At 37.2% G+C, this 16058-nt stretch overlaps 2 protein-coding genes across 2 annotated transcripts; one reads left to right on the top strand and one right to left on the bottom strand.

Moving 5' to 3' along the window:
• Positions 1 to 1236: 1236 nt before the first annotated feature.
• Positions 1237 to 4611, top strand: wnt4b (wingless-type MMTV integration site family, member 4b). The gene is made up of 8 exons (XM_042489403.1): positions 1237 to 1325; positions 1716 to 1869; positions 1951 to 2035; positions 2139 to 2270; positions 3659 to 3801; positions 3897 to 4037; positions 4148 to 4310; positions 4398 to 4611. Exons 1-8 carry the CDS (start codon positions 1237 to 1239, stop codon positions 4565 to 4567), a joined length of 1077 nt encoding a protein of 358 aa, XP_042345337.1. The 3' UTR covers positions 4568 to 4611.
• A 2280-nt stretch (positions 4612 to 6891) lies between these two features.
• On the bottom strand, positions 6892 to 15148 carry cdc42l (cell division cycle 42, like). Its single transcript, XM_042489422.1, has 6 exons — positions 15066 to 15148; positions 11494 to 11598; positions 10581 to 10653; positions 10367 to 10476; positions 9303 to 9500; positions 6892 to 7927 (listed from the first exon to the last, which is right to left on the bottom strand). Exons 2-6 carry the CDS (start codon positions 11596 to 11598, stop codon positions 7838 to 7840), a joined length of 576 nt encoding a protein of 191 aa, XP_042345356.1. The 5' UTR covers positions 15066 to 15148; the 3' UTR covers positions 6892 to 7837.
• Between the last annotated feature and the right edge of the window lie 910 nt (positions 15149 to 16058).

The following is a 16058-nucleotide window of genomic DNA, read 5'->3' as shown; positions in this document are numbered from 1 at the left end:
ATCACGCCTCTCCTCTTTCCCAGCCTCATTCTCTACCTCCTTTATAACCATCACTCCCATCTCACCGCTCTCACTCATTCTGCCGTTTCAACCCGGAGTGGACACATTTGTTTTCTCGGGACGCAACTGAGAACTTGCTGACACAATGTTTTTGTAAAAAAAAAAAAAAAATTACTTTTATTGGCACTTCTGGATTTTAACTTTTGTCTTTTTTGGGGGGAAATTCTGTTCAATTAAATTGGACGTGGACTTATTTTTGCATGCAAAGGATGAACCAGAGGAAAAATTTGTTGCTAACATTAGTCTTTTCTTTTTCTCATCAGAAATAAATCTGCTTCTTATTTGAAAATTACTTAATTCTGATCTGTTTCTCCTAACACAGGAGCAAAAGAATTGATCAGTGGGAGGTCTCCTGCTGTCTTCATAGGCTTCTCAGAAGTGAGACAAGTTTGAGAACAGATAAAACAGGCTTGAATTTGATCACTGAGATGAATTTCTGAAATCGTGTAGGGTCACTTACAAGCCAATCAAGTTTTCTTTTGGATCTTTTTGTTATCTCAAGAGTGTATTATTTCTGACGAAATAAAGATTACCGAATGAGAGACAAAAAAAAAAGAGAATTCTAAGATCTTGAATTAAGATCAGGCTGAGACAAGAGGAAGACTTTTTCTCAGGGGCTGAATTTAAGAAGTCTTAGAAAATGGTCGAAATCTCATACTGATGTTAAATTAAGCTTTGTTATGTCTGACAAAGAGGAGATCTTATTTTGATTTTCCTTTACTCTGGGGAGTTTTGCCCGCAGTTTGTAAGACATTCCTGTGAGCATGCTTTCGCTGTCACTGACAGCACGAGTGAAGAAAGTGATGAACGTCTTTACTGATTGAAATTGGGATTAAATTTCAATCTGATCAACTCAATATCAAAGAGAAGGATAACTGGATATCACAGGACTATGAACTGGTAAGTCTATAGTGTTACTTTTGCAAAACATGACATTATCCACGAGGGTTTAATCTGGAATAAATGTCATGAAATTAAGTGTTTTTCTTTCTTTCTCGGTCTGTTAACTTGTCATTTCACCAGATATGCGGGGATCATCCCCAGACTCCGTGCCAGAAACATAAACCAACACCACAACAGACAGAGAGGCAGATCACTTTGACTGTGGAGACGGGCAGCGTGCTGTCCAAAGACCCAGCCTGACGCACAGAGACGGACGGACAGACAGACAGTCTGATGCCAACTGTCTCCACTGTCAATCTCACGGCACCACTCCTCCTCCTCTTGCTATGGGCAACCCACTCCACCATGGCAACCAACTGGCTGTAAGTCTAGCGTGCGAGGGAGGAAGAGAAAGAGGGAGTTTGTTTGTCATGCTATAACTTTTAAAAGATGGTGACATGTCTCTAAATCTCTTTCAGTCGCTCCCCTCTCTTTCTTTGTCTCACTCCTGGTGACCTTTTCTCTTTTCTTTCTCGCTGCCTTCACTGTGTCTTCTCTGTCTTCTCTGCCTGGTCTTCCCCTTGTTTCCATCCTCTCTAAAACTCGGTCGTTATCTCGTCATCCTTTTTGTACCCTCTTTTCTTCGTGCGCTCTTCCTCTTTTCGCTCCCTCCCCTTTTCTTCATTATGCATCCTCTCTTTTCTCCCCTCCTTGCACAATAATTCCCTTTCCAAAACACCTCTGAGTCACCACATCCAACCTTTGTGTCCCAGCTCCCTGGCGAGGCTGCCTCGTTCCAGGGCCGTGTCCGGTGCTGCCCCATGTGCACGGCTGAGGGGGCTGACCCCAGGGCAGGTGGGGGTGTGCAGGGCACGAGGGGAGGTCATGGAGTCCGTACGCAAGGCAGCCGAGATGGTCATAGAAGAGGTATGGTTTAAGGCTCATGACCAGCAGGAATGATGCAGTCATTAGAGCGCTATGTCTCACTGCTATGCATGTCACCGTCAGTGCCAGCACCAGTTCAGGAATCGCCGCTGGAACTGTTCCACCACCCCACGTGGGATCAATGTATTTGGCAGAGTCATGAACCAAGGTATCCTCATATTGAAAATGTGTCATATAGAATTACCTGCTCTGTATGATGAACAACCCTCACATAAAGGATTTCTGCATGGTGTGCTCTGTTTTGATTTCAGGGACTCGTGAGGCGGCTTTTGTGCACGCTTTGTCCTCAGCAGCCGTGGCAGTGGCTGTGACCCGAGCCTGCACCCGCGGGGAGCTGGAGAGGTGTGGCTGTGACAGGAAGGTCAGGGGGGTCAGCCCCGAGGGTGAGCTTGGATACCACTGCATGAAAATGTAACGCATATATCCGCTCTGAGTCACATGGGCATAAAAAAAAACTGCTGCTGCTGTTCTCTCTGGTTAAAAGTTTCAAAAATAGAGCACTAATGTCCACATCCAAGGCAGAGATGTCACAGCAGGTATTTTTTCCATCAGCTGTCAAAGTGCTGTGAAATTACGGATTAGATTGTGGCCATAAAAAACACAAACTGCAGTGAAGCAGCTGTTTCTGCCTTGTGGGATCTACATTGTAAAAGTAAAGTATTTTTTGAAAAATTAAAAAAAGCCAGTGTCCGAGGTGCCTTAACATTTTTAAGTTGATTGAATGTTAAAGGACAAGTTGAATCAAAATTACAAAATTAACTCAACTTATCTTCTTAACTTCAGGCAACTTACAATTTTAAGGCAGTTTGGACACTAGTGTTTTTAAGTTAATGCATAAATTCACTGTTTAATGGATAACTTTGATATTATTCAGGCTGGATCCTATTAGCCCATGTTTTTGTGTCTGAGTGACTAATGGGAGCAAAACTTTTTGAAATTGGTTCAGTATTGAGAGTGAGTGCTAGTGCAGCCACAAAACAGGCCACAATTTAAGGGCATTTGCAACGGTCAATTTGTGTCTACTGAAAGTCTCAACGCCTTGACACTGACAGGCTCAGATTGTTACTCTGAGTGTTTGACAACAAAATGAGGTTTTCTGGGTATGATAACCAGAAAATACTGCAGTGTCAAGATATTACTGTATTACTGAATTCTTCTTATTATTATTATCAGTTACAATGACCCTAAATGAATGAAAACAGTTTTCATACCACGGTATACTGCTGCAAACCCGCTGACAAGGATCCCTACAGAGGTCAGTATTTTGTTGAAGATCTTTTCTGTTAAACCAGAAATGGCCCTGAAACAAAATCGCCAAACCCACCAGACTTCATTTACATGAACGTTAATTTTATCGTCATAAAACACACTTTCAGTCAGAGTAGACAGAAACAGAGTAAACCATACAAAAAGCTAATTTGCTTTGTCTTTCTACTGTTCCAACAATCACCAACTCCAGTTTGGTTGAAATTAACCCTTAATTCAGCCAGTTAGATGTGAAAATGTGCTGGCTCCATATATACTAAAACGCTGTCAAAAACAAGCGCTTTTAGAGGATATAATGATGGTGCACAATTGCCCCGAGTATTTACATTGCAGCCTGTTTCACCGCCGCCGGCTCGCTCAGTATTGGAGCGATTTCAAAAAATAGTGTTGTTCCCATTCCTCACTTTGATACAAAAATACTGGAAATCAGGATCCAGGTTGAAAAACACAGCAGTGATTTTTTGTTTTAAATTGACGTGTAGTTGTTTCAATGGTCCCACCTCAGGCTTTCAGTGGTCAGGGTGCAGTGACAATCTGTCCTATGGTGTGGCTTTCTCCCAAACTTTTGTGGACGAACCGGAACGAGCCAAGGGGCTGTCAGCGGGGCGACCACTCATGAACCTCCACAACAACGAGGCCGGCCGAAAGGTTGGTGTTCGCGATTCTTTGAAAACATCTCAATTCATTTCCAAAATTGCCAAACGTGAGATTCATTCAGCTCTGCTTACATTCACCATCCTCAGGCCATCCTTCACAACATGCAGGTGGAGTGTAAGTGTCACGGTGTCTCCGGCTCCTGCGAGCTAAGGACATGCTGGAAGGTTATGCCTCCATTCAGGCGCGTTGGCGTGGTGCTCAAAGAGCGCTTTGATGGAGCCACAGAGGTATCGTGCTTCATTTAGCATAGTTATTAATCACATGTAGAAGTTAGCTAAATTGAAGCAGATATTTGAAAGTTCCCAGTCTGTAGCTCTCAACATCCTCCTGCTCTTAGGTCCGCCTGACTCGTATAGGATCCAGGACAGCCTTGCTCCCCCGTGACCCCCAGGTCAAACCCCCTGCTGCCAGAGACCTTGTGTACCTTGCGCCCTCCCCAGATTTCTGCCATCTCGACCCTGACAACGGTATCCCCGGGACTGCTGGTAGGAGATGTAACGGTAAGCTCCCGGCATGAGCGATAATACACATTATCAATCAAAATAATTACAGAAAAATGATGCGCCTTTCTTCTAAAACTCACCCAGGGACCTCTCGGCTAGCACCCGATGGCTGTGAGCTGGTGTGCTGCGGGCCGGGATACAGAGCGGGCCGGGCTGAGGTGGTGCAGCGCTGCTCCTGCAAGTTTTCTTGGTGCTGCTCAGTCCGCTGCCAGCAGTGCAAGAACACAGTCACCATCCACACCTGCAGAGTCTAGAGGAGCCGCAAACAAAACCAAACCGACCGAACAGAAAGACACGAACAAACCACGAGACGGACACTCCTGAACACAAGACAGGATAGGAACAACGTAGACAATGAAAGTTTATAGTTCACACCTTTAGCGCCAAATTATCTTACATATTTGGCCTTATTTTAACTCACGTTCAAATGGAGCAGTGCGGTCAGAGTTAAGTTTGAGGATTCTGTTGTAAAAGCTGCAAAGTTAGAGCACGTGAAAAAACAAAGAACAATGACAAAGCATCAACAGTAAGTGAGGTACAAACACAACAGCGTGCACGGACATGCACACACACAAATGCACACGCACTCAACAGTTAATCTCACACTGAACTGACAAAGCTTTTAAAGCTGAACTTAACCGTAACTAACAGGGAAACATTGCAGTGCTATTTTGATTTTATGCAAACTCTTTGCGTCATAGACTAGCAGGTGTTTGAGCATTTACTGTATTTATGTCTTCTTCTCTATTCTGGTTTATTTATTTGTATATCTGAGTCTTTGCTTCACGTCAGCTGCAACATTTTAAATACCAAAATTAACTATACTTACTACATCTGTGTCTGTCTTGTGTTCTGCCCCTCATCTGCATGTGAAACTCTTCCATATGTTTCTGCACAAGCAGTACTTTTAGGTCTGTCCAAGAAATCTAATAAATACAGTAGTTTCATCAAAAATACCACAATATGTCTTTCTTGAGTTTATTTTTGACCAGATGTGTCTAAGATATCATCAAAATTTGAATTAAGCATATTTTTATATTCTGTTACTATGATTATGAAGTCTTTTGATTTAGGTTTTACTATAATTCTTATGATAATTACTGTTTTTTAAATATTTTATGAAACATTACTCTAATATTGCTTTTAGTGTGATTACGATGCACTTTTCTGCACTTTAGTAATGCATTTTATACTCTGCACTTTATATTGCATCCACAGTAGCACTGTATTGTGTGACATCATTGTGCTGGTCAAGAGGTAGTGTCACAAACCCTTAGAAATGACTTGTTTAGCTATCAAGATTTGATTTATTCAGTCTGATATAATTTAAAAAGTCTAAAAGAGTCACATACTTACATAAAAATTAAAAAAACTAGGAATACCTAGAATTGCCTTGAAAATGTAAGAAAATATAACTCTTAAGCTTAATTTATGTTTCCTTTATATCTAAGTGTTACTTAAAATTAAGTTATATTTAGTTTTGTGAAGTTGTTGCAATTTAAAATTGACATCTTTGATTAAATTAATCTAAATTTTGGCAACTTCAGTAAACCAAATACACTGTGCTATCTGTATTCTGCTGCTTGCATACCATGTATGTAGTTTCTTGTTGTTAACAAAGCAAAACTCGCAGATCTCCCGACTTGATAATTGGCAAAATCCTCTTTGTGATGATCCAGTTAAGTCAGACTAACTTAGTTTACTGAGGCTGCTAAAATTATATCATGAAAAATATTTAATTTCCTTTCTCAAGGAAATTGGTTTCCAAGATTATTTTAAGTAAGACCAGCTTTTCAGATTTTACAGTGTAATGTGGAAGATACGGGTCATTTCATACCTGGGAAATCAAACTTTTTTGGCTTCACGTGCCACTGAGCAACTTTTATGGGAATGAACAAAGCCCCACCTTCAGTGCTGTATCCAGGTTTCTTTATAAATCCATGGTTTTAAGGCTGCATGTGAGTCAACATGCATGGTTGTATTTCAAAGACGGTCATTATTTTATTATCATTTTAATGTGTACAGGTTTTTGTGTTACGGTTTTTCTTTCTGTTTCAAACCCTCCTGCTGATAGAACTTGGATCAATCAATCAGAGATCAATTGAGATTTTAAAGATTTACCCCTGCAACTGTGGTGGTCACCCATAACACCCTTCTCTCACAATGATGTTAGTGAGGAAAGAAAATCATATTCCTCTGCCTACTTTATTACTTTGTGGCACTTCGTATGGCCTTACCACACGAATAACAACAACCAGAGCTGAGGAATCTCTAATGTAGCTGTCAATCATGCCGATCTGCGGTCAAACTGTCAAAGTAGGCAGCGCTAATCAAATATGAATTTTCAGACTATCTGTCTCATGCGTTTTTCAAAATATTTAGTTTCAATGTGACAAAAATGTGTTTTTTAAAAAGTGACCAGCCGTGGTTTTAAAACATAAGTTCAACTTCAAGGATCCCAACAATGTGCTTCAGTGAAAAACACTGAATTTAAACATACTGTGGTCATCTAGAGCCACTTCTCATATAAATTGTTCTGAGTGCACCATTCTCCCTCAAGCAAACAATACAATAGCTATTTTCCTTATCATTAAACCATTTTATTAAAAATATCCTGTGATTACAAACACCCAGAAATTTACTAGCAAAAGGTTATCATCTTAATCTCTATCAAGATCAAGATCTATTCAAAATATTACAACTTAATTTGTTATATTATCAATTGCTCAAAGTTGGTAGTCTAGCAACAAAAAAAATCTCGATAAAATAAAATCTCAAGTTTCAAAATGAATAACTGCTAAAAATGAAAATAAGATTTAAAAAAAAAAAAAGTCCCAAAACAGAGTCACAGAATTAAAACAATATACATAAAATAACGAAAGAAATTGGTGAAAATGCGCTTGTCGTCCCCAGAAGTCTCTGAGAATAGGCGTAAAATAACAGTAATAGACATCTATCTTTGTTTGGAGTGAAAATAAATCTCTTGTGCTTTCATTATTTAATCCAAAAGGGTCGGGAAAGAAAGCAAATAGAGTACCACTTAACATTAAGTCGCCCCTTTAAATGTACTAACGAAAGTTCATTAAAAAACCTTAATGTTAAGAGTGTTACCCCATTTATAATTCCCGACACAGGGTTTAAAGCCCCAAAAGGCCACAATAAGTAAAACACAGAGGAGGTCAAAGGCAATTATATAGAAGAATCTTTCTTTTAAAAAATGGAGCAACAGTGACAGGCAGGGGGGCCCGCCCCACCTGAATAAATGAACACTGCGATTTCTAAAGCTTTCAGAGATAGGTGACACTTACTGCATGCTGAAGTTTTTGCTCCCTCAGCCTCATTCAAAGTTTATTTTGAAGGCACAATCAGTGTACACGCGTTTTAGAATAAGTCTCAATGGCGTTGTACCTCCTTTCCTCTTTTGTTTTGTCCTTTTTTTCATAATAGCCATTGATCTTTCTGATGTTTTAATTCACCTCACCTACATTTCTCACACCGTTACATCTCTCGCTGTCGTTGTTCGTCTATAGTAGGACACACTTTCTCTTGGTTTTGGTCTCTGGAGGTTCCAGGGCAGCTAGGATGGCCTCGTCAAACACGTTCTTCAGCCCTCGCTGGTTGTTGTGAGCAGAAAACAATACAGATGGCGAAAAATCAGAATACTGTTATTTATCATGCTTTCATTTTGAAGGGTAGTCCACACCAAGAACAATGACCATAAATACAACAAAAAATGTATAGTTTTAAAAATCCCGACTGCCGACTCGGCTTGACTCGTTTAGAGCCTCTCTCTCTCTCTCAGGTTAGGCATTTTTATTTTTATTTATTGTACTATTTTAAGGGCTGAGAGAGGGAGAAGTCCTGCAATTTTACTGTATGCGACAAATAAACTTGAACTTAAACTATACAGACAACGATAATGGTGAAAGATATTGCTGGAATCACTTTCATAGCGATTTGATTAACAGAAACACTGGCTCTTATAACACAGAGGTCGCTCTATAGTTCTGCTACTAAGTCCCCACTTCACACCACCCTCCCATTTTCACACAAAACCAAACTTCGGCATCTTGTAGCTCCAGTGTGTGATTTTTTAGACACCATGCTGGTATCTCAGACATAGAACAGAAGTGACGGGCATGACGTTCAACACAACAGCGTCGGCCTTTAGTGCGACATGCAACATACGCATAAGCAGCTCTTTGCAAACAATAAAAATGGCAACAACAATCATATACCTTTCCTGTTACATGGCGGCTAATCTCATCCTCTGAGGGGTTCTTGAAGCTGATTGTTTTCTCAATTATTTTGTACATTTACAGCCACTATTCTTCTTCCTTGAGTTAGCCACTTACTGCTGGTAGCTGCTTTTTAAATCTCCAGGTTACACGCAAAACACGACGTCAAAACTTCACATTTGCCCAACTTGCGCCACCCATGGTCTTTCCAGCTTTACGTTTTACACAGACCTCGTTTCAGGACTGTTATTACCTCCGTTCCCGGCGTGACATTCCCACCTTGAACAGGCAGTGTGAGAGCCAATCAAAATTCATCTGAATTTACAGGCTGTCACATCAAACATGAAACACTTTTCAGATGGTTTACTCTTATCACCCAGTCTGGGCTATTGTGGAAGGCAATGAAACTTATTAAACACTTATACATCCTAATACTAGGCTTCAAATTACACATAAAGACACATCACTTTACTTGAGTCACAGTGCCGAACAGTCTGTGCTGCTGATCAGGTCGCTGAAGTTTGTTGTACTGATTACTGTTTCCCTGCACAACATGGTAATTCATCAATATTTATTTTCCTAAGCTACCGACACAGCTGGAGCATGAGGCATGCTTTTGGCAAAACTGTAAACACAACGTTATTGTTCATCAGTGCAGGTGGGTACATCATAATTTGGCTTTTGTTTTAGTTATTGTTCTTGGTGTGGATGGCCCCTAAAAGTGTGATAAAAATGTAAAAATTCCCCATACCTGTGTCAGAGCAGAGCACTCCACATATTTGACAGCCTTCAGCTCACGAGCCAGCTTCTCCCCGCTATCAGGATTTAGGGGGCGCTGTTTGTTCTTTGCCAGCTTCTCGATTGTGTTGCTGTCTTCCCGCAGATCCACCTGTGTGCCCACTAACAGGTAGGGTGTGCGTGGGCAGTGGTGAGTAATCTCAGGAACCCACTGGTGGATAAAAAAAAAATATATAAATATATATATATAAAAATAAAATCCTTATTTTCTTCCTTCACCGTCATGTCTACGACTGTGTACCAGAATCCTTTTTTCGCACCCAGATTTGAATGTTGTGTTAACAAACAGTAAGCCATTAATTTTGCATAGTATGCCTTTAAAGTAACATTTTGCCAATTTCAGATTATTCATGTAAAGGACATTCTTTTACAGTTATTTGTATTAAGACAACATTTATTATATGAGAACTGCAGCTTGTTTGTTGAATTTAGTTTAAAATGAAAATAAAATGAAATTTAAAATAAAAATGATCTTTTTAGTATTAGTAACAACAGTAACAGAAAGTCTGATCTTGTATCATGAAATTCCTGTTTTTGCCACTAAAAGTTTTTATTGAGAGTAATTAAGAAAAGAAACTGTCAATGAGATGTTGCAGACTCATTGGGATGAGGACAACTTATTACCAGTGCAAAAACATTTCCTCTATTCTGTAAAATTCAACAAAATCTTTAGACCATGTCACATCTGTAGAGCTGAAAAATCTCAGTCTGCAAGTATTTTATTGACGTTTTAATATTTAAATAATCTTCTGAGCAGAAATGCCAAACGTTCCCTTGTTGCAGCTTTTTAAATGTAACTATCTGCTACTTTCTTAAACTGATTACCTCTGGGTTTTGGATTGTTGGTTAGAGAAAATAAGACATTTGATGACGTCACTTTATTTCACTTTAGTGATTAATCAACAACTAATCAACAATAAAAAATAATCCTAACTTCTAACACTTAAACGTGACACTTAACAAAAAAATTTAGCCATGTTTTTCATCGTCAGTGAAAAAAAAGTAGGAAAAACTGACCTTCTCTTTGACGTTTTCAAATGATGAGGGGGAGACGACAGAGAAACATACAAGGAACACGTCCGTCTGTGGATAGCTGAGAGGACGCAGCCTGTCATAATCCTCCTGACCTGTGAGCGGCAACCAGAAGGACAACAGGTAAGTTAGTTTTTTTTTTTTTTAAACATATTTTAGAATGACAGAAATAGAAGAAAAAAGAAGAAATTCATGTTACCTGCTGTGTCAAAGAGGCCGAGTGTATAGGGCTCTCCCCCAATCATCACTGTCACTGCATAATTGTCAAAAACCTTTGAGCACACACACAAAATATACAAATAACTTAACAAAGACAATATGCAGGGTGTTTGATTGCACTGTATTTCTGCTGTGAAGAATTATTAACCCCATTTTAATTTTACACACAGTCAAATCACTCTGTGCACAAAATGCGCTTATTAAAGTCAAGCTTTAAAAAATATTATAAATTAATATTACTTTCTACTTTCATTGAGTTATTTTCTTTTTAACCAAAATCAGCTCTAATAATAAATATCAAATATTCATTCATTTTCAGAATTTTGTCATGAAGCTTTTATGTTTAGTTTTTTGTTTTGTAACCCCACAAAAAATGAATTATTTCCAATATACTACATGCAAAGTACTTATTATCACAGCCTGGGGTATTTTAATGATTCCCTGCAACAATGATTATGACAGTGCAGGCGGTGGAAATAGCATGTATTTTCTCTATATGCCAAATATGGTTTTAAAAAATGACAGGTGGAAAATTGAAAAAAATAGAAATTCCATAATGACACCCAGAAATAATCCAATGCATGTTTTATGATTTGATGGCTGTTGGGTCAAAAATAGCAATTTGAATGAGTTTCAATGGCGCATTTTTTTTGCACTTAACAGTATGACTGTAACAACTTTGTTTACACTGTGTATTTTTGACTTATTGTAGGAGCTGAGGAGGAAATTCCAAGATCAAACACAAATACACAATCTTGGCAAAATTATCAAAAACTGAAGCACGAAAAGCGTGTAAAACAGTCCCTAACGGTTAACAGGAAGGAGAGGTTGGTGAGTATACGACATACAGTGCGTTTCAAAACAACTCAACCTTTATTATTAAATCTTCTTACCGTAGGCACATATTCGGAGGGGAACTTGTTGGTTGTGTAGGAGATCAGTAAGCAGGTCTTTCCTACTGCACCGTCCCCTACCACTACACATTTTATAGTTTGCATCTACAGGGATAAAAAGAAAACAGGAAACATCACAAGCGTGTTGGCAGATACAGTAGAGAAGCTTACATCAGACAGTTAGAGACAGAGTACAGCAGACGCTGAGGGAGGAAGTAACCACACATTTACATCAACAGGCCAGGAAATGTTATGAGCGACACACTGGCTGAAAGCTACTATAAATCTAATTTTTGGAACCATTTTGTATGGGACGGTGATGGTAAGTTCATTTATTAAAGTATTATCCATAAATATGATTTTGAGGTACTTGTACTTATCTTGAGTATTGATTTTTTAGTTACTTTATACTACTTAGACTACTACATGAGGGAAATATACTTTTTCATACATATTGACAGATACAGTTGTAGTCGGTTATAATTAGGCAGTTCTGCCACCTAATGGGTACTTTTACTCCGTTAGAATGATCCAGAAGCTAGAGCAGATTGAGATTTTACAAATAAAATATTATAACTTTATAAAGTATGATGCATTAGTACAATCAGCACATTAAACTGCACCAGAGTATTTGAAATATCTAGATTTAGCCCAGCCGAGACCAGCTAAATTGCTCCTCATGTGAGTATGCACCAGCATTATTAATACATAGCATCAGACTCATATAGGCAATTTTTCCATTGAGTACTTTCACTTTTGATACTGTAACCCTTTGAGCCCTGAGCAAATTGGTTTGATTTCTTGTAAAAGACAACTAAACAAAACATGGCCTAAATATGATCAAGAAATCAGTAAAAAGTTACAAGAAAATTACCTGAAAAAAAGCTCCAAAAAAGAGAGTTAAAAACAAATGAGAACATTTTTTAAAAATGCTGAAAATTCAAAAATATATATATGTATAAATGATTTTCTGTTGCACAATTTTAAATATATAATTATAATAATTTTGAATATAATGTTCTAATTTGTTCCTCATTTGTTTTTTGTTTTTTTTTAAACGTAACTACTTTTCAGGTAATTTTGGTGTAACCTTTCACTATCTTCTTGCAACCTGTGTGCAATTTGTGGGATATTTTTCTTGTCAGTTGCTTGCTGCCTTTTTTTTTTTTTTTTTTTTTTTTACCATGTTTTTAGCGGTTAAACGGCTTGTAAAAGGTGTCTGAACACAGCACATGAAAACTAATGTTGATCCAGGTTTCAAAGGGTTAAATATGTTTTGCCAATAATATTAACAAACTGCACAACATTAAAATAATTCTTACATGTTAAAATATTGTATTTTTTTTTATCCACTGCATTTACTTGATATCTAAAGTTCCAGTATAAGATTTTACCTCCATAACACATCGTGCAGTCTACTACAACAGTCCTGCAATAAAATTTACCTTTAATACAAATTATAATGTTCCGTTTCTTATACAGTTTAGAGAAGTGTTGATTCAACTTCATGGTTATTTTGGAGCATGTAGTTAGTGGTGCTGTTGTATTGCCTTTTAATGAGGTGTTTCTGCTAGTCTGTCCTCACTGATATAAATGAGGAGGACGACGTAAGTGAAACATCTGTCAGTTCAGGCCTTACAGTGTTTTACAAAAACTGCAGTCTTCATACAGTGTGACCTGCGGTTCTACGACTGTAAAAATGCTTTTTCACACGCAGGTGTGCTGACAAGAACAACCACTTACGCCATCATAATTAAAAAAGTGACACTTTATAATAAGGGTACAAGTCAAATACTAACGTAATGTATGATGGTAATTTAATGCATGAATTAAAGCAAGACGTATAACAAATTCCTCATTGCTCATCATTAACAAAAGACTGAGTCACTATGACTTGATGTGATTAGTTCACACAAAATTACCTGGATTACACTTATACTAAAGTTTATTTCAGCACCATGCATTTGTTCAACATCTCTCAAAGCAGAAGAGTTCATGTTCTCATTGAAATATGAAGGTTTTTTGGGGGTATTTTTGCCACATTTCCTACCTGGTGGGTGGAATATAAGTTAATATATTGCATTGATTCATACTTTGAATTACCATGAGGCCTGCATTAGTTAACCATTACTTAGGAATTTGATTTATAACCTTATTCTAAGTTTTTAACTGTCGCCATTAATATGCACAGAGCTGTAAGAAATTTCATCTGTAGCAGGCTTGTAGTTTCACTGATTTTGTTCTAGGCCATTTTCAGTTAAATCAAGAAATCAAGAAAAAAATAGGGCTAAAATATAAAGTGTACAAGTGCAATATCTCAATTAGCCAACCATATTAACCCTTTGAAACCTGGCTATACATCACTTTTCTTGTGCTGCATTCAGACACCTTTCAAAAGTATTTAAACCTTTGAACTCTGGGCAAATTGGTTTGCTTTCTTTCAAAACATGGGGGAAAAGACAAAGGGCAACTTGGCAATAGATTTAGAACATTAAATAAAAAATTAAATAAAATGTTAAAAAATGTCCAAAGAACTATATATTTCATAATTATCATAATTATATATATTAAAAATATTTTATAAAATTATTATTAGAATTGTTTTTCAGGTAATCTCCAAGCTTACTATTATATTATCAATATTATTATTATTACTATTATCATTATTGTTGTTGTGTTGTCGTGTCTTTTCCTTTTTGTTAGTGTGTTTGGGTTTTTAGTGTGCTAATTTTGAGGTAACATTCTTGTACTGTTTACTTTATTTTCTAATTTCTGAGTCATTTCGTGTTAAACTGCTTGTTGCTGTTTCTGAAAAAAAAATTGCTCAGGTTTTAAAAAATGAATGCACTCTTGACTTTAGCACTTTCATTCGGTGATATGTTGGAGGGTAAGTTAGAAGAAATAATGTCAACAGAAGAAATGATTAATCTCCTGCCATCAGTCGTGCTATACGTGTTAGTACATGTATGTTCAAGAGCTTATTGATGACAGTGAATCACTTCCGCATAGGCTACATACCAAAAATGTGAAAAACGACGGCCTATTAGCTCAATGTGATTTAGGAGCGGATACTGCCCAACACTTCCGCTAAAAAAGCAACTCGTCGGATAAATTCAGAGGTGAAAACTATTAAAACTTTCAGCCATAACTTGAAATGTAGAAGCACTAACCACAACAAAAACAACTAGCAAAATCTGAGCCTGATTGTGACAATTAAACGATTGAATTGGCTCAGATTGACAAAGTGTAAATTAAAACGCTGCCAACTTTCAAAAAGCCGCCACAGTTAGCAAACTTAGTAAACTAGTGACAGAATAAAAAATAAATAAACACAAGTAAATAATTGCACAATAATTGGTGATAACTGACAGCAACTTCAGATTGACGTTAGCCAAGACTAAATGAGGCTTGATGGCTCGGAAAGTTTAACACACCGGGAATAAATGAACAAATAAACAAGCTTTTTCTCTCTTGAGAAACTTAGTAATGTTAAGGGGATTCTCCTACATGTGTCCCAAAGTATAATTAACAGTCACTAGTTATTTTAGACAATTTTATTTAACTCTACTCACCGTTTTTCTTCGGACAGGTTAGGCGTTGGTTACATCCGGGTTTGAGGGTCGAATTACTTTGTGCGCAGGCGCAGAGCAGAGGCGCCACAGGCGCAGCTGAGGAATAGAAACAACACCGCCTCGTGGACAGAAGCGCGCACAGCAGTAATCAAAGAAAAATAAAATCGGCTCCTAAAGTTATATTATTATTGATTATTACATTATTGGGAAAATTTCAGGGAATATTTAATTTTGAAAATGTGCAGGGTGCGGGCAACTATTAAAAGTTTTTGCATTTCAATCTGTTGTGAGAAAAATTATGGAATAAGTTGAAGCAATGTTCAAACATGAACCAATCTAAAAAGATGTACAAGGATATGGCTTTTATGAGGTACATGGGCAAAGAAGAGAAATGACAGTCACCAGGAGTTTACATGGATTATTATTTATTTTTTACTATTTTGTATTTTTTCCCTTTTTCTATCTTTTGTTCTCTAAACAAAAATGTAAATATGTTTACATGTTGCTATACATGATCTGTATAGTTTATACAAAATATTACATATAACAACAATGTAGACATGTTTACATATAGTTATATGTGGCCTGTATAGTTTATAGTTTATACACCCTATAGTTATATATAGTTTAAGCAAATTCAGTGTATTTGAACATAGAGGCAGGTCAATTATTCTTCAATAACTCATGGAGAAGGGATGGCATTTCATAAGTTTGCACCTCTTCCACTCCTTTTTGGACATGTCTGTATGATTATGTATGTTAACATGTTCATTCTTTCCTTTCCTTTTTTTTGTACATGTTCTAAATCAATTTTAATTCAATTAATTATAGAATAATTTCATAATTAGATATTTAAAAAAATATTTCACAGAATTATTGTATTGTTTTCCAGGTACTTTCCAAGCTCACTGTTATTATTATTATTATTATTATTATTATTATTATTATTATTATTATTATTATTATTATTATTATTATTATTTATCACTTTTA

The sequence above is a fragment of the Plectropomus leopardus genome, chromosome 7 (genome assembly GCF_008729295.1).
Source record: "Plectropomus leopardus isolate mb chromosome 7, YSFRI_Pleo_2.0, whole genome shotgun sequence".
In the NCBI taxonomy this organism is placed as follows: Eukaryota; Metazoa; Chordata; class Actinopteri; order Perciformes; family Serranidae; genus Plectropomus; species Plectropomus leopardus.
This window is presented reverse-complemented; position numbering and strand designations above follow the sequence as displayed.